Source organism: Macrobrachium nipponense, chromosome 46 (assembly GCF_015104395.2).
Source record: "Macrobrachium nipponense isolate FS-2020 chromosome 46, ASM1510439v2, whole genome shotgun sequence".
NCBI lineage: Eukaryota > Metazoa > Arthropoda > Malacostraca > Decapoda > Palaemonidae > Macrobrachium > Macrobrachium nipponense.
In genome coordinates, this window is record NC_061106.1 from 3,824,909 (window position 1) to 3,844,009 (window position 19,101).

Sequence of the window (19,101 nt, forward strand, 5' to 3'; positions counted from 1 at the left end):
TTTTGTAGGTCCTCCAGACATCTTTCTTGTGACTGCTCTGGTTAGCCAGTCGTCGAGGTAGAGTGACACCCTCACTCCCTCCAAATGCAGCCACTGCGCCACGTTTTTCATTAACCCCGTGAACACTTGGGGTGCAGTCGGCAGGCCGAAGCACAAGGCCTTGAATTGGAAGATCCTTCCTCCCATCATGAATCTCAGAAACTTCCGTGAAGAAGGATGGATCGGCACATGAAAGTAAGCGTCCTGAAGATCTAGGGACACCATCCAGTCCCCTGGACGAAGAGCCGCCAACACTGAGGAAGTCGTCTCCATGGCGAACTTCCTCTTTTCCACAAAGACGTTCAGCGCGCTTACATCCAAAACCGGTCTCCATCCTCCTGAGTTCTTCGGAACTAGGAACAGTCTTCTCTAGCATCAGATCTACTGCTAGAGAAAGGGCTTGATTCGTGATGGGGTCCTTGTACCTGGCCACCAACTCCCTCGGAGTCGTCGTCAATGGTGGCCTTGACGAGAAGGGAATGAGGTATCCTTTGCTGACAATCGAGAGGGACCAATTGTCTGCCCCTTTGTGGGCCCAGACGTCGGCAAATTTCAGTAGTCTGGCACCCACTGATGTCTGGAGTCCTTGAACGCTATTTCTTCCCTCTGACTGACCTAGAGAAGGTTTTACCTCTCTTAAAGGGTCTAGTTCCTCTAACTGAAGAAACTCTGGCAGGGGGGTCTCCTCGAAAGGGCTCCTGCCTAAGAGGAGTCTCTTTCTTGGTCTTGGGTTGGAAAATAGAACGAGGCTTCCTGGCCGACTGGGCTAACATGTCCTGAGTAGCCTTGGCTGAGAGGGCACTCGAGACATCCTGTATGATCTTCTTGGGGAAGAGAAGAGGTGAGAGTTGAGCATAAAGAAGGGAGGCTCTTTGTGCACGAGATACTGCCTTCGTCAGAAACGAACAGTATACTGACCTCTTCTTTATCACTCCAGCTCCGAAAAGGGAAGAGACTTCACTCGAGCCATCTCTCACTGCTTTATCCATGCAAGTGAGGACACTGTTAAGATCCTCAGGAGAAAGGGAATCCGGGGTCTGAGTCTTCTTGGCCAGAACTCTTAAAGACCAATCAAGGGAGTTAAAAACTTCCAGGACTCGGAACATTCCCTTCAGCAGGTGGTCAAGCTCGTTCATCCCCCACGTAGTCTTAGCAGACAAGAGGGCGGATCAATGAGCAGAATCCACCAGCGAAGAGAAGTCCGAGTACGCAGATGAAGGGAGAGCGAGGCCCAAGGGTTCCCCCGATTCGTACCAGAAACCTAGTCTGCCAGTCAGCTTAGACGGAGGGAAAGAAAGCACTGTCTTCCCTTTCTCTTCCTTAGCAAGGAGCCATTCCCCAAACCCTCTTAGAGCCTTTTTCATAGAAATGGTAGGCTTCATCCTTACACAAGATGAAAACTTCGAAGTCTTCGAGGTGGAGAATAAAGAGAGAGGCGAAGGAGGAGCCACAGGAGAAAGGGTATCCCCAAACTCTTGTAGGAGCAAGTCTGTTAACCTCTTATACGAGGAAACAGAGGAGTCTTTAGGTACTTCTTCTTCCGAGGGATCCTGTTCTTCCTCGGCTGAAGAACCATCATGATCCTTAGAAGTGCGACTATCCTTGGAGAAGTCTCTTGAAGAAGTCTGACATCTGACTGTGGGAGACAAAACTTCTGGAGCATGCCTGCTCGAAAAATGATATTGTTAAGATACAATAAAGTTTGTTCATACTTACCTGGCAGATATATATATAGCTGGACTTCAGAGAAATACAGCTATATATATATATCTGCTGGGTAAGTTTCATGAACAAATTCCTTCTTGTCCTGAGGAGGGCGTTTTCCAGTTTCTTGACGCCTAACAGGAGCAAGGCGGCTCTCAGGAACAGAGCGCTTGTTTGAAGAAAAACCTCTATCAGGCTCTTGGCGCCTGTCCAAAGGAGAGCGGCTACCTGGCGAATAGCGCCTGCCATGAGAGAAGCGGCTACCAGGCTCTTGGCGCCTGACCCGAGGAGAGAGGCTCTCTGGCGACGAGCGCCTACAAGGGGAGAAGCATCTGCCAGGCTCCCGGCGCCTGACTCGAGGAGAGCGATACTCAGGCGAAGAGCGCCTGCCAAGAGAAAAGCGCCTAACAGGCTCTTGGCGCCTGCCAAGCGAAGAGCGGCTTACTGGAGAAGAGCGTCTGCTAAGAGAACCGCGCCTGTCCGATTTAGGGCGCTTGTCAACAGGAGAGTGGAGGCGAGACGAGGAGTGGCTACGAGGTGAGTAGCGCCTACTAGGCTCTTGGCGCCTGTCAAGGGGAGAGATCCTGTCTCGAGAAGAGCGTCTGTAGGGCGAAGATCGCCTACGAGACGCCTGATCCTTGTCCGAAGGAGAAACTAAGTCAACATGCCTACCAGGCGACTGGTGCTTGGACGAAGACGGGAGCTTGTCAGATGCAGAAGGCCTCATGCGAGACTCCGAACGCCCAGGAGAGAGGGCAGCTTCCGTCGAATAGCGAGAGTCGGGAGAGGGGTGCCTGGACTTCTTTACAGGAAGCGAGACGTCCTTCTTACGACGAGAGGACACACTAAGAGAGCCAGCCAGAGCCGAAATCTGTGCCTGAAGACTAGCCAACAACCGTGCGGGAGAATTCACAAAATCCTGAATAGGAGACGAGGCTCGATCCCTGCTCGGAGAAGGATACTCAAGAGATCTCCTCCGTTTCTTCGCTTCCACCTTAAGCTCTTCCGAAAAAACTTCAGGGCTGGAGGGAAGGGCGCAAGGAGCCTGCCAGGCTCTCTTCGAAGGGCGCGAGGCTTCCGAAGAGCTCCATCCTCGTTTAGGAGAGGGCGAAGGCGAAGATGAGAAGCACTGGTGCAAGACTTCTCTCTTGGCGCGATCTAAGGTATCCTGGGAACGAGCAACAGGCGCTACCGAGGGGACGCCTGACCGGTGGGGGTTCTCCCTAACCTTCCTGCGGCTTTCGACTTTCCTCCTCCACTGGGACTGGGAGTCTGGAAGAGTCTAGGCCTGGAAGCATTAGGGAGCCGATCAGACGCACCCTCCACTGCACTGGGATCACTGCACAAATCACTATTACAATCACTCTTACCTTCAAAATGTTTAATTTTCATCTCCATGCTGCAAATGGTGGCTTTCATGGAGGCCACTTCCAAAGGTGCATCTTTGGGTTCGATGCAGGGAGCAGGAGCTGAAACTGGCAAAGGAGCTACGTCTAGAATAGGGTTATCTACATCCAACTCGCTAATAGAGCTCCTGGAAGAAGCTTTCCTAACTTTATCCTTTTCAAGCTTCCTCAAGTAGGAAGACAAAGACTTCCATTCATCCTCATTCAGCTTTTCACATTCAATACAAGGGTTAATAAAGGCGCAGTCATTCCCTCTACACTTCATACATACTGTGTGAGGGTCTACCGCAGCTTTCGGTAGCCTCACCTTACACTCACTCATAGAACAAACTCTGAACATAGCAGTTTTCTTAGTATCAACATCAGATATCATGAATCCAAAGAAAAATCCAAAGAATAATCAACAAACGGTCCACAAATCGCGAATGCCAGGCCAAAAGATCAGGTACTTCACCAAAAGTCCGTTGAAATAATCCAGGGCAAAAACGAGAAAAGAATCCAACTGTCGAGAGGTACCGACAACAGGTGTAGTCGACACCGGCGACAGAAAAAATCTGACAAGAAAGGGGCATTGGTTCTTAACACCCGCCACCCAGCGGCGGGTAAGGTAGATCACCTGACCTACCTGTCGTGTTTGCCACGAGTTTTGAATTCTGTCGTGACGTCAGAGACGTAAGCTAAGTATATATCTGACAGGAAAGTTCATGTACAAAAATAAAAAATCTGCAATTTTTGGAGTTTATCTGCAGCAATATATAACTGGATTTTGGTCCAAATACATAACTGGTTCATGGTGCCTCTGTTAGGTATATATTGGTGCCAATATATTACTGACCCTGATGACCGGAGATCGGCGCATTTCAGCACTAGACAAGGTGCATAGAATCAGATTGCCAATTACCGGGACTGCCTGTATATATATATATGTCTATATAAAATCATTAATTTATTCTGAGAGCTTATTTGAGTTAGCTGGAAAGTTTTATCTCCCCAATTAAAAAATTCTAAAAAAAAATTCTTTAAGACCTGATCTATCTACAAACCGAACCTCATACTTCTATTGTACTTCTATAACAATACGGAATAACCAAATTCTGATATTAAGACCAAACAAAATGTTATATCTACACTTCACCAGCTAAATATTATTACCTGTTTATCTTGAGATGCAACAGTGAATATGGATCTTGCAGGCAAAGCACTGCTAAGAAGCATTCTTAGTCAATCTCCGATTTTCTTGCCTCTGTTTCTTGTTGCAGTTAGTACACAGCTTGATCTTCAATAAGTTTTCATGTGGATGCTACTGCATTCCAGTTACTAGATTCAAGAAAAAATTATCAAAACAGTATACACAGTAACTACTATTGATGCCCTCATGCACTGTTTTACAAATATGGCTGTGATATATAAAGTATTAAACAAGTACTAAGGTAACTGCTCCATATGATCCTTCCTTTTAAGCTGGTATTTCGACTAATACCATGCCTAAAATATCTTCTAAAACTGACCTTAAAATCTACATTACAACCAACCACAAAGAACTAATTACCATTAAGTAAGATTCATGAGTATAATAACTTACACATTCAAAACATGATCAATGAGACTGAGTGAAAGCTCATACTGTAAGCAAGTAAACTGGTTAAAACTGCAGGTTAGTTCAAATGAGAAATTTAACTACTTGACATGAACATATAAATAGACCATGCATCTACCTGTAAAATGTTCCTAAATTCTACAAACTGCAAGCATAATATTCAAGTTACAGTTTTGACTATTACAACACAGAATATAATACTTCAACCATCTTTCAACAGGCCTTAAGTTTAAAAATTACCGAAATAAGAACAGATTGTCTTTACCACATAATTTTAGTTAATTAGTTTTGAGATATAATGAAACCAACTAACCTGCTATATGAACGTCTTCGTCCTGCTGGAGAACGAGAGTGGGAACCCCGTCTTGACTCGGACTCCAGGCGTGACCTAGAACGTGACCTTGATTGTGGAGATCGGCTGTGTCTCTCCCCCTCCGGACTCTGTCAACAAATAACACAAATTAGCTGAAATTAAAAAATATCAATTTTCATAATATAAATTTCCATGCTTACCTCCTATTAAAGACAGCTTATATCTGTGCTGATAGGCAAGTTGGCATTCAAAGAAAGGCAGAACATCTCTTGGCTGACCCAGATGACTGTCTACTTCATCAGCTCTCCACCACGTGTGTTTCAAATGTTCTACAGTGCTTCCCCCCCCCCCCCCCCCCTTCACATTAAATGGGTGGCAAGACCTACTGGCACCAGTACTTCAAGCAGTAGTTTTGACATCTTTCTATAATATCATCATTAAGACTTCTTTTTACATTACGTACTTTCTATAGCATGCAGCACTATTATACCTTCTTGGGTAGATACCCCCCCCACCAGTACTCTGACCCCATGAACCACTGCCAGGACTGTCAGGATATCCCCACCCCCCCTGCATCGTCCTAATCTTTACCAGGTGATCCTATGCTAACTTTTCAAGGTTTTCATGGTCTCAAATAATTTCTGCCTTTTTATTTATCTGCCAAAATGACATTATGATAAAAATGCAATTTTTATAAAATGAAATTTTATTGCATACTTAAACAATTATACAGATGTAGGTTCCCTACACGGTGCACCACAAACTTAGCAGTGGCGCTCCCATTACCGGTGTAGGTGACGTGATCTCCCCCACTCGGGTGAGGAACAGGTATAACAGATCAGGTGTAATCAATTCATTCTAATCATTCTAGCAACCATCTACTTGTGGGGAGGACTGAGGGCTTTCATTAAATAAGTGTTCAGTAAGTATGCAATAAAATTTAATTTTATCATAAAAATGATATTGTTATGATACAATAAAGTTTTATACATACTTACCTGGCAGATATATACAATTAAATTACCCACCCAGCCTTCCCTCAGGAGACAGATGGTGTAGAAAAAATCTGATGGAAAACGGGAATGGTTCCTATTCCTGCCACCCAGCGGCGGCGCGGTGGATCACCTGACCTACCTGTAGCGTGTGCGCGAAATTCGAAATTCTGTCGGCGCGACGGAGTCAATAGCTATGTATATATCTGCCAGGTAAGTATGTATAAAACTTTATTGTATCATAACAATATCATTTTTATACATTCAACTTACCTGTCAGATATATACATAGCTGATTCACACCATTGGAGGAGGGTAAAGACAGCTAATCACTGATTTAACAGAAAACACAACAATCGTTGTAGGTAATAATAACATAAAACCTTTGTTCCTACCTGTTTAGACTGGAGACTTCATGGTTAATGCCCAGGAGTCTGCTTAGTCTCAAGAGCCTCAGCGAGATATTGATCTATTGCTAAGAGTTCTTGTAGGTCTGCCAAAGGGGTCTTATCCACTTACTTGGCCGATCCTGTAAGGGCTATGTCAAAGGGTTTCAATCCACTTATATGACAAGAACCTTTTTTCTAAGGAGCACAATCCCGATCCTGATCACCTTAACCTAACCAAATGTTGTTTCTAAGATTGCAAGAAGTCATCCCCGGACTCCTTGCAAACAACCAAAAAACTCAATCACAATATTTTACACCTAATTCTTTATGAAAAATAAACAAAAATAAACAAATATAATTTTAATTTGTACTACCTCGCTTGTAAGACCTATTCACATTCTCATACTGTCAAAAGCACCAAAAGCCGCCTGTGCGACCCCAAGCACTCCTGTCAGCAGAAAATCCTGATACTGTCTTAAAAGGAGAGGTCCATGTACGAATTTAGACAATGTCTTTAATACTACTCCGTTTAAAAGGCACATTTCTAGTTCCTCACTAGCAAGGGCTATGGCCGCCTGTGCGACACCAAGCACTTTTACCAGTAGTAACACAAAAACCCGCCTCAAATCGTGGAGATCTTCAGTAATCAAAGACACCGTTTTTATCCAAGCCTATCCTGTAAGATAAACTCAAAGTTCCTTACCTAAACAAGGCCATGGCCGCCTGTGCAACAACTAGCCGTCAGGTAAAAAAGTTAGAGCCCATCTCACCAGTATGGTATGGAAGTATTAGACTTTTAATAAAAGTTTAAGGATCAGTATGTGTCCTCAGTCCCAGCACTGTATCCGCAGACACAAAAGGACCTAGAGAGAAGCACTTGTCGTAGGTAATTTTAACATCTCTAAGATAGTGGGATGCAAATACCGAGTTGCATCTCCAATAGGTCGCATTAATAATGTCCTTCATGGACATATTCTTTTGGAATGATAATGATGTTGCCACTGCTCTTACCTCATGAGCTTTAACTCGTAATATTTTAAAGGAATCCTCTGCACAATCGCTATGAGCTTCCATAATCACACTTCTAATAAAATACGCTAGCGCATTCTTGGACATTGGTCTTTTCGTGTCCCGAACTGCGCACCACAGACTTTGTTTACATGCCTTCAACTCTTCTTTCTTTTTAAGATAGAACCTAAGAGCTCTCACTGGGCATAAAGTTCTTTCAATTTCGTCTCCCACTAAGTTTGAAAGACTTTTCACCTCAAAACTCCTTGGCCATGGTTTCGAAGGGTTCTCATTTTTTGCCAAAAACAGAGTTTGAAAAGAACAGATGGCTGCGTCTTTCTTAAAACCCACCCGAGAATCTAGGGCATGGATTTCACTTATTCTCTTAGCCGTCGCTAAGGCTATGAGAAAAACACACTTTCTCGTCCAATCCCTGAACGAGGCACGGTCGGGAGGTTCAAATTTTTCCGATGTAAGGAATTTGAGCACAACATCCAGATTCCAACTTGGCGGAGTAGAGGATATAGATTTTGACGTCTCGAACGATCTTATGAGATCGTGCAAATCTCTATCCTCTGCCAAGTTTAAGCCTCTATTTCTAAATACCGCTGAGAGCATACTTCGGTATCCCTTTATTGTAGATACGGACAGATTGGATTCCTCTCTCAGGAATAACAGAAAATCTGCTATATTGGTCACAGAGGTATCGGAGGAGGACAGCTTATTCTTCCTACACCATCTTCTAAACACATCCCACTTCGATTGGTAGACCCGGATAGTTGACGATCTCCGGGCTCTAGCAATTGCTTTCGAAGCCTTGCTTGAAAAGCCTCTCGCTCTGACCAATCTTTCGATAGTCGAAAGGCAGTCAGAGCGAGAGCGGGGAGGTTTTGACGGAACCTCTTGAAGTGGGGTTGTCTGAGAAGATCTATCCTGTTTGGAAGAGATCTTGGGTAGTCTACTGTCCATTCCTGTACCTCTGTGAACCAATCTTGGGATGGCCAAAACGGGGCGATGAGAGTTAATCTCGTCCCTGTTGATGCTACGAACTTCTTCATCACTACTAGCAACTTGAATGGAGGGAAAGCGTAAGCGTCGAGTCCCGACCACTCCAGTAGCATGGCATCCACCGCTATCGCTCTCGGGTCTTCTACTAAGGAGCAGAAGTTCTCTATTCTCTTTGACAGGAACGTCGCAAACAAATCTATCTGCGGCCTTCCCCACAGGTTCCACAGTCTTTGGCAGACTTGCTCGTGCAGAGTCCACTCCGTGGGGAGAACTTGGTTTGTCCTGCTGAGCCTGTCTGCTCTGACATTCCTTTCCCCTTTTACAAATCTGGTCAGGAGGGTGATATTCCTCTCCTCCGTCCATGACAACAGATCCTTCGTTATCTCGAATAGGGAAAACGAGTGCGTCCCCCCTTGTTTTTTTATATAAGCCAACGCCGTGGTGTTGTCTGCGTTGACTTGAATCACTTGATTTCTTACTTCTGACTCGAAGAATTTTAATGCCAGAAGCACTGCATATAGTTCTTTGGCATTTATATGCCAATCCTTTTGTTCTTTCTTCCATTTGCCAGAGACTTCTCTTGCCCCTAGAGTCGCTCCCCATCCCGTCTCTGAAGCGTCTGAGAACAAGATTTGGTTTGGGTTCCGAACCTCTAGGGACACTCCCTCGTTCTCTTTGAGTGGGAGCAGCCACCACTTTAGGTGTTTCTTCACCTCTATTGTTACCGGAAAAGTGTCCGACAGATGGCCCTTCTTCCCAAGTCAAGATCTCTTTAGGAAGAATTGTAGAGGCCTTAGATGAAGTCTTCCTAGGGATACAAATTGTTCCAGGGAAGAAAGAGTCCCTAGAAGGCCTCAGCACTCCCTGGCTGAACTCCTGTCTTTCTTTAGGAAGGATGTTACTTTCTGAATCCCTCGAAGAATCCTTTCTTGGGACGGAAAAACCCGAAAATCCCGAGAATTCATCTGAATCCCCAAATAGACTAAGTCCTGACTGGGGATCATCTGCGATTTCTCGAGATTCACGAGAAGTCCTAATTCCTTTGTCAATTCTAATGTTTTCTTCAGATCCTCCAAACATTGTTCCTGGGATTTTGCTCTTATCAGCCAATCGTCTAGGTACAGAGAGACGCTTATGCCTTCCAGGTGTAGCCATCTGGCTACATTCCGCATCAGGTACGTAAATACCTGTGGAGCCGTGGAGAGGCCGAAGCACAAGGCCCTGAACTGGTAGACCTTCCCTTGTATCACAAACCTGAGATACTTCTTTGATGACCGGTGAATAGGAACGTGGAAATATGCATCCTGCAGGTCTAGAGAGACCATCCAGTCTCCTCTTCGCAGGGCTGAAAGTACCGAGGCAGAAGTCTCCATCGAGAACTTTTTCTTTTCCACATATTTGTTCAGAATGCTCACGTCCAAGACTGGCCTCCATCCTCCGGATGCCTTTGGAACTAAAAAACAGGCGGTTGTAAAACCCCGGAGAGGAAGGATCCTGAACCTCTTCTATTGCCTCTTTGTCCTTCATTCCTATCACCATCTGAAGAAGTGTCTCCCTCAGAACAGGGTCCTTGTACTTCGCCGACAGTTCCTTTGGGGAATTCGACAAAGGTGGTCTGTCCTGAAAAGGTATAATGTAACCTTTCCCCAAGACTGCTAGCATCCAAGGATCGGCTTTCCTTATCGCCCAAGCCCCTACGAAGTTTAGGAGTCTGGCCCCTACAGAAGTTTGGAGGACTTCGCTGCTACTTTGATTTCTTGAAAGATCGAAAGGAGGACCTTCCTCGCTTTTCTGCTGTCTTCCTTTTCGTTGGAGGACGAGAGGTGGAACCTCTCCGAAAGGGCACTACCGGAGTACGAGTAGTCTTCCTCGCTACTGGTACTGTTGGTCTCGATTTCTTGGAGGATTGTACTAATAAATCTTGGGTTGCCTTTTCAGCAAGAGACTTTGAAATCTCCTTCACCAAGTGCGAAGGGAAAAGGTGATCCGAGAGAGGAGCGTATAAAAGGGCTGACCTTTGTGAAGGAGAAACCGCTTTGGTTAGAAATGAACCAAACAATGATCTCTTCTTCACTACTCCTGCTCCAAATAGAGATGACAATTCTCCCGAACCATCCTGAACCGCCTTATCCATACAGGATAAAATGCAATGCAAAACCTCAGGTTCTAAAACATCTGGTTCATTTGCCTTCTTGGCCAGCACTCCAAGAAGTTAAAAACTTCTAGTACATGAAAAAGTACCTTGAGGTGCTGGTCCAATTCTGACATGCTCCAATATGCTTTAGCTGTATTCAAAGCATGTCTCCTCGATGCTTCAACCAAGCTTGAAAAATCCGCCTCCGCGGAAGATGGAAGCATAAGTCCCATCGCTTCCTCTGTCCTGTACCATATTCCCCTCCTACCCCCGAGCTTACATGGAGGAGTGCAAAAAACTGTCTTCTGAGCTTCCTTCTTCACCTTCCCAATTAATTTTTAAAGATTGAATAGCCTTCCTTCATTGATATGGCTGGTTTCATTTTTAAATACGAAGAAGATTTAGGAACCTTCGTACTGGAGAACAGAGATCTCGGGGAAGGAGGAGCTGCAGGGCTTAGAGAGTCTCCAAATTCTTGCAGGAGAAGAGAGGCTAACACTTTGTAGTTAGATACCCCCTCATTGTTCGGGGTTTCTTCCTCCGACACTTCATCCAACTCCATCATATAAGGAGAGCGAGCTCTTTTATTAGAATCTCTATCCGTAGACCTATTCCCTTTAGGAAAAATACTCCTAGAAGGAGAGAGACTGACAGATCTAGAAGCTCTCCCTTTCTTATCCACTAAAACATCCTGAGACATGGAGGTTGAAACCGTAACCTACGATGTACCAGGTTGCTTCCTTGAATTAGGGTTTCTATTTGTAGGAGACTCGCTATCCGAAGACATTACATGAAAAGATCTTCTGTTACCCCTTATAACTTCTCGCTGTTGCCGCTCTTCATGTTCAGCTGGCGCCTTGCGCCTGACTGGCGCTTCGCGCTTGGTTGAATCTTCTCGCGCGGTTGGCGCCTCGCGCTCGGCTAGCGCTTCGCGCCTGTATGTCTCTTTGCGGCAGCCTGGCGCTTTGCGCCTGGCTGCCGCTTCTCGCCTGGTTGGCGCATCGCGCCTAGCTGGCGCTTCGCGCCTGGCTGGCGCTTCGCGCCTGGCTGGCGCTTCTCGTCTGGCTGGCGCTACGCTCCTGGATGGCGCTTCGCGCCTGATTGTCTTTTCCTGCTTGTAAGAATTCTCACGCGCGGCTGGCGCCTCGCGCCTGGCTAGCTTCTCGCGCTTGGCCGTCTCATGCGATATCGGATAGCGCCTGGTTGCCGCGTCGCGCCTGGTTGGCGCCTCGCGCTTACCTGGTAGTTCTTTGCGGCTGACTGGCGCTCCGCGCCTGGCTGGCGCCTCGCGCCCCGAACTCGCGGGTCTGTGAAAAATAGACCCTTCATCCGAAGAAGAATCTTCTTTTCTGGGAGGTTGATAGTAAGGATCTTTTTACTTCTTCACAGGAAGATTAACATCCTTTCTTCTTGGAGGATCTCTCGAAAGAACCCCGACTAGAGAAGCAATAGACTCTTGCATATCCTTTAATATCTTAGTCGTTTCTTCTCTCTGGTCTAAACGAGAGGAAGGAGAGCCTTCTTTCTCCATTCTCCACGACTTAGCGGGAGAAGCCAAAACCTTTGCTTTCTTAATCTCTGTCGGGGAGTCCTCCGAAAAACGTTCCAGACTCGAGTTTATGCCCGATTCTTCCCAGATCCTCTTCAAGGGACGAGAACGATCCGCTGATCTCCATCCTCTTTTAGGTGAGGAATTCTCCGAAGACGAAAAACATTCACGTAGAACGCTTTTTCTAATGCGTTCTCTGGCAGTCTGTGACGTTACAGATTCTGCCGAAGAGACGTCTGACTGGTGGGGATCCTCCATAACCTCCGTAAGGCTTTTGACATTCCTACTCCTCTGGGCTTGGGAGCTTGAAAGAGGTCTAGGCCTGGGAGCGTTGTGAAGCCAATCAGACGCCTCCTCCACTTCACTGGGGAAATTCACATCACTTTCCACAGCACTACTTTGCTTACCTTCTATGGCAGCCATTTTACGCTCCATTTTCATAAGCGCAGCTTTAAGGCTTGCGATCTCCAAAGCAGAGTCCGTAGGATCTGCATTCGGAGAAGGACCTGAAATATTACAAGGAGCGTTCATAATGTTAGAGGAGGGTACAATATTACTCACCAAACCACTTGAAGATTGAGAGCTAGGCTTGGTTTTGGAAGATGACTTCCTTAACCGGTCTTTCTCTAATTTCTTTAAATAAGAAGTTAGAGACTTCCACCCTTCAGCACTCAAACTCTCACATTCATGACAAGTGTTATTTATCGAGCATTCATACTTCCTGCATATTTTACATACAGTGTGAGGATCAACCGAAGCTTTCGGCATTCTCACCTTGCACCCTTCATTCACACACATTCTCACCACACTTCCAGAATCAGACATCATGATGAAAATTCCAAGCCAAAATCCAAATAACGATCCACAAAAGCGTATGCCAGTACAACGATCCAAATACGTCACCAAAGGGTCCAAAACGATGATCAATTGTATCCAAAAACAGAATCCAGCCGGAGATACCAACAACGATGTTGCCAGTATGGCCGACAGAAAAAATCTGATGGAAAACGGGAATGGTTCCTATTCCTGCCACCCAGCGGCGGCGCGGTGGATCACCTGACCTACCTGTAGCGTGCACGCGAAATTTGAAATTCTGTCGGCGCGACGGAGTCAATAGCTATGTATATATCTGACAGGTAAGTTGAATGTATAAAAATTATATTTTGATTGCAGTGTCTTACCCAACAATTATACAGCCGATTCCCCATTGCAAGGATGTGGGGCTGTGGATGTATGCTTAATTAAAAATTATAACAGGATTTTTGAGGAAAAAAAAAAAAAAAAAAAAAAAAAAAAAAAAAAAAAAAAAAAAAAAAAGACTAGTCAGCACTGTTAGTGCTTGTTTGTTTGTTTGTCTGGTGTTTTTATGTTGCATGGAACCAATGGTTAGTCAGCAACGGGACCAACGGCTTTATGTGGCTTCCGAACTACATCGAGAGTGAACTTCTATTACCAGAAACACACATCTCTCACACCTCAGTGGAAAGCCCGAGAATCAAACTCGCGGCCACCGAGGTGGCAGGCCAAGACCATACCAATCACGCCACGGAGGTGCTATTCATGCTACTTGTACCTTACCTTGTAAGAGCTACTGCAGGAAAATACTGCCTCTGGTCAGTGCTCATCTTACATAGTAGAGAGCTTGGATGTATGCACAATGAGTACCTGTGCTATTCATGCTACTTGTACCTTACCTTGTAAGAGCTACTGCAGGAAAATACTGCCTCTGGTTAGTGCTCATCTTACATAGTAGAGAGCTTGGATGTATGCACAATGAGTACCTCTACAGTCATGGCAGTTCACTGCTGATTCAACAAGGGTGAAATACAACATTGCCCTTGCCTTGGGCAGTGACCAGACAGATACCTATACCACATTAAAAACTTATAAGTACACCCAGACTTCCCAACTCAACAACCTTGGCACAAGGTAAAAAAGAGAGGGACCCACTACCTTTGTCGTTTCTCATAAAACCATCCCAGCTACGGATAAAGGACCATGAGAAATACAATCTTTAAACACAAGTCTCAATCTCCTTGAGGTAATGATAAGCAAAAACTGATTTTGACCTCCAAAATCTACATTGCAGAATAGCGGACAGCGACAAATTGTGAGGACGCCAGAGAGGTTGACGGGAAGGAGGATAACTGAAGTTAGACTTCCCTTGTTTTTTTTTCTGCAAGCCAGTTCTCGAATTCACTAAGGGCCTTCCTAGCTGAGCAGAAAGTACCATTTTAAGTAGTTTGGAGGACTCTACAGGTAAATTACTCATTTGGAAAGTGGACGCAGGAGAAAATGGAGCTGCAGGCAAGAAAAATGAAGGAAAACTCCTTAGCAGAAATTGCAGCAGCGATTCATGCACTGAGTGAGGAGATTTTCTTCCAACTCTCTATCCCTCCTTCTTCAACTGAAAACACTGGAGAAAGAGACAAGCCTCTCACAGGAATCATGTTTGAAGGCTTCTTCAAAAAGCCTAAAATATAATCCAGGCATTGCTGGATGGGAGCAAGAGATGGATCCAACATCATGGAAGTGGACGCTTGCTGTAGGGGAGCAGTTGCAAGTGGGCGCTGAGAAGTTACTTAACGCTCGGGAGCACATGGGAGCTCTGCAGCTACTGGCTGCTTGGGAGTAAAAGGGTGCTCGTTGTACACAGAAAATTCGGGCGCAAATGGGAGCTAGTGAACAAGTGGCTGCTCAAGAGCAAATGCGTGCCCGGCAATCACCAAGCGTCTTGCTGCCAGCTGGCTACTAAAGACCTGGAAGCAGTTTTCAGCACTAACACTTGACATTCTACATCTGAGCACTCTTGAGCAAACCGCTTTAGGCTATCCAAAAGACTGCAAGAAGGTACAGCTTCTCTGACCTTCTTATGTGGCACCTGAGAGGTGCCTGCCACATTCACAGCCAACCTTTGCAATGGCCTCAACTTTCCAGTATTGCACCATTGACGCCTCTGTTCCTGGCTAGACGCCTCCAAACTAGGGGAAAGATGGCTCATTTGGCTGCCTGTTGTCACCTGGGAATTGACAACAGGTGAGACTGAGGGACAGACTACCCAGGGGCAGACCCAACTGACCACCCTTGGGCTTCCAGTATGTCTTTTGCCAAGTTTAGGGGAGTATGCTAGGGACATTTTCCTAACATAATCAGCAGGCAAAGTAGCCAGCTCCCCCATAAACACTTTACCTTTACTAATTACAATATTAAATTTTATTCTCCATTTGAACCTCTTGTTCACTAGCAAGTTGAACTTGCGACTGAACTTATGCTTAAGGATGGCAATGGCTATGAGAACGGGAGCTGGTTAAGGGATCAGGTGGTAAAGAAGCTGGACTCATAATGGAGGGCAAAGTAAGCACAGATATAACAGGTAAATCAAAATTATATTGTTATGATACAATAAAGTTTTATACATACTTACCTGGCAGATATATAGTACAATTAATTGCCCACCCATCCTCCCCTCAGGAGACAGATGTTAGAGAGAAAATCTGATAGAAAACAGGAATGGTTCCTATTCCTGCCACCCAGCGGCAGAGCGGTAGATCACCTGACCTACCTGTAGCGTGTGCGCGAAATTCGAAATTCTGTCGGGCGACGGAGTCTAATAGCTAAGTATATATCTGCCAGGTAAGTATGTATAAAACTTTATTGTATCATAACAATATCATTTTTATACATTCAACTTACCTGTCAGATATATACTTAGCTGATTCACACCATTGGAGGAGGGTAAAAGACAGCTAATAACTGATTTAAACAGAAATCACAACATACTTTGTAGGTAATAAATAATTAAAACCTTGGTTCCTACCTGATTAGATTGAAGACTTCATGGTTACTGTCCAGGAGTCTGCTTAGTCTCAAGAGCCTCAGCGAGATATTGATCTATGGCTAAGAGTTCTTGTAGGTCTGCCAAAGGGGTCTTATCCGCTTACTTGGCAGATCCTGGGACTATGTCAAAGGGTGCTGATCCACTTACTTGACAAGAACCTTATTCAAGGAGCACAATACCGATCCCGATCACCTTAACCTAACACCCATGTTAGTTCTAAGATTGCAAGGAGTTATCCCCAAACCCCTTGCAAACAACCAATAACTCAAATCACAAACATACAAATCACGTAAAAGTACAAAAGGATATAAAAAAAAAAAAACAAAAAAAAAAAATTTTGTACAACCCAGCTTCTAAGACACATTCGCAGTTCCTTACTGACAAAAGCAACGGCCGCCTGTGCGACGTCAAGCACCCTTGCCAGTAGAAAACCAAGAACCCGTCTCAAAAGGGAGGTTTACGTACAAATATAAAACAAAATTTTTGTACAACCCAGCTTGTAAGATACATTCGCAGTTCCTTACTGACAAAAGCAACGGCCGCCAGTGCGACGTCAAGCACCCCTGCCAGTAGAAAACCGAAAACCCATCTCAAAAGGGAGGTTTATGTACAAATTTAAAAACAAAATATGTTATTGTTATTATACAATTAAGTTTGTTCATAGTTACCTGGCAGATATATATATAGCTGTATTTTCTGACGTCCGACAGAAATTTCAAAACTCGCGGCACACGCAGTGGGCGGCCAGGTGGTAGTACCCATTCCCGCCGCTGGGAGGCGGATATCAGGAACCATTCCCATTTTCTATTCATATTTTTTATTAATGTCTCTGTCTCCTGAGGGGAGGAGGGCGGGCACTTTAATTATATAATCTGCCAGGTAAGTATGAACAAACTTAATTGTATAATAACAATAACATTTTGTTCATGCCACTTACCTGACAGATATATATATAGCTGAATCCCACCTTCGGATGGTGGGAAGAGACAGAGTAGGATTTTTTAGGAAACTTAAATTAAGTAGATGATATACATCTTGGTTCCTTACCTGTTTGCAAAGTAGACTATGTGATTACTGTCACGTAAGGCTGCTTTTGCTTAACACAGAGTTGCCAGCCAGGTGGAGACCTGTAGTGCTGGTGCGCTCTGGATGATCTGTCAACGGGTGCGAGACCTCAGCGTGACAAGACCATCGAGGCCATACAAATGAGGGCAACGAAGCAACTGACCACCACCTGACCAACTATTCACAAAAACCCCTTAAAACTAACTAAAGGATGGGAGATCTTCACATAAGACTCACCACAACCTAAAAACACAACAACCTAACCTAAACCTAACTAAGGGATATGGAAAGAGCTACTTCCGGACCCCAATACTGTGTCCGCAGAAACGTATGGCCCCAGTGCATTGCAATCGTCATAAATCGTTCTCACATCCCTTAGGTAATGTGAGGCGAAGACGGAGTTACTCCTCCAAAAGGTGCAATCAAGGATGTCCTTGATTGACATGTTCTTTTGGAAGGCAAGAGAGGTAGCGACGGCTCGAACTTCATGCGCTTTTACTCGGAAGAGGCTCAAATCAGTCTTCTGGAAAGATGAATGAGCCTCCCGAATGGTGTCCCTTAGAAAGAAAGCAACAGCATTCTTCGATAAAGGTAACTCTGGTCTCTTCACAGAGCACCAGAGGTTACCTGAGGGACCTCTTACCTCTTTCGTTCTATGCACGTAGAACTTGAGAGCCCTGACCGGGCACAGGACTCTCTCTGGTTCTTGGCCCACCAGACTTGACATACCCTTGATCTCGAAAGTCTTCGGCCAAGGGTTCGAAGGATTTTCATTCTTCGCCAAGAAAGTTGGGTTCAACGAGCAGACAGCATTGTCCCCTTTGAATCCCATTAACTTGCTAAACGCTTGAATTTCACTAACTCTCTTAGCCGTCGCAAGAGAAGTTAGGAAAAGAGCCTTCCTTGTCAGGTTTCGAAGAGACGCTGCCTGAAGCGGTTCGAAAGTGCTCGACATAAGGAATTTAAGGACTACATCCAGGTTCCATGATGGAGGTCTCATTTGAGGAACCTTCGAGGTCTCGAAAGACTTTAAAAGGTCATGAATGTCCTTGTTGTCAGACAGGTCGAGGCCTCTGTGCCTAAAAACCGCTGACAACATGCTTTTATATCCCTTGATGGTAGGGACCGCTAATTTCTGCACATTCCTGAGAAAGAGCAGAAAATCAGCTATCTGGTTCACAGAGGTCGAGGAAGAGGAAACTCCCTCCTTTTTACACCATGCCCTGAAGGAAGCCCACTTCGATTGGTAAACAACTCTTGTGGAAGCACGTCTCGCATGTGCGATTGCTCTCGCAGCTGCTTTCGAAAAACCTCTCGCTCTGGCCAACTTTTCGATAGTCTGAACGCAGTCAGACCCAGAGCGGAGAGGTTTTGGTGAAACCTTTCGAAGTGAGGCTGTTTGAGTAGATCTTTCCTCCAGGGCAATGTCCTTTGGAAAGGTCTACAAGGAAAGACATGACCTCTGTGAACCATTCTCTCGCTGGCCACATCGGAGCTATCAGGGTTAACCTCGTCCCTTCCGAGGCCGCAAACTTCCTCATGACTTCCCCCAGAATCTTGAATGGTGGGAAGGCGTATAAGTCTAGGCCCGTCCAATTCCAAAGCAAAGCGTCTACCGCGATTGCTTCTGGATCCAGGACCGGGGAGCAGTAAAGAGGAAGTCTCTTGGTCCTTGACGTTGCGAATAAGTCGACCAGTGGACGTCCCCACAACGTCCACAGGTCTCGACAAACGTCTCGTTCAAGGTCCATTCCTGTCGGTAGGACTTGGTCCCGACGACTGAGAAGGTCTGCCCTGACGTTTTGCACTCCTGCAATGAATCTCGTCAGGATAGTCACCTTTTTTCTCTTTGCCCACAGCAGAATCTCTCTCGCTAGGGAAAACAACATTCTGGAGTGTGTTCCTCCCTGGTTTTTTAAATAAGCGAGTGCTGTGGTATTGTCCGAGTTTATCTGAACAATCTTGTTCTCCAAACTCTTTTCGAAGAACTGCAGGGACAGAAATACTGCTGCCAGTTCTTTGACATTTATATGCCAGGCTACCTGTTCCCCTCTCCAGG

The 19,101-nt window shown here is 45.4% G+C and overlaps 1 protein-coding gene across 3 annotated transcripts in view; it reads right to left on the reverse strand.

Moving 5' to 3' along the window:
• The window catches only part of LOC135214730 (transformer-2 protein homolog alpha-like), a 264,938-nt gene that overhangs the window by 192,408 nt on the left and 53,429 nt on the right, over positions 1-19,101 (reverse strand). For all 3 annotated transcript variants that reach the window (XM_064249068.1, XM_064249070.1, XM_064249069.1), the window contains exon 2: positions 5,060-5,187. In XM_064249068.1, coding sequence (XP_064105138.1) covers positions 5,060-5,187 — 128 coding nt within the window. The remainder of the gene's footprint in view (positions 1-5,059; positions 5,188-19,101) is intronic.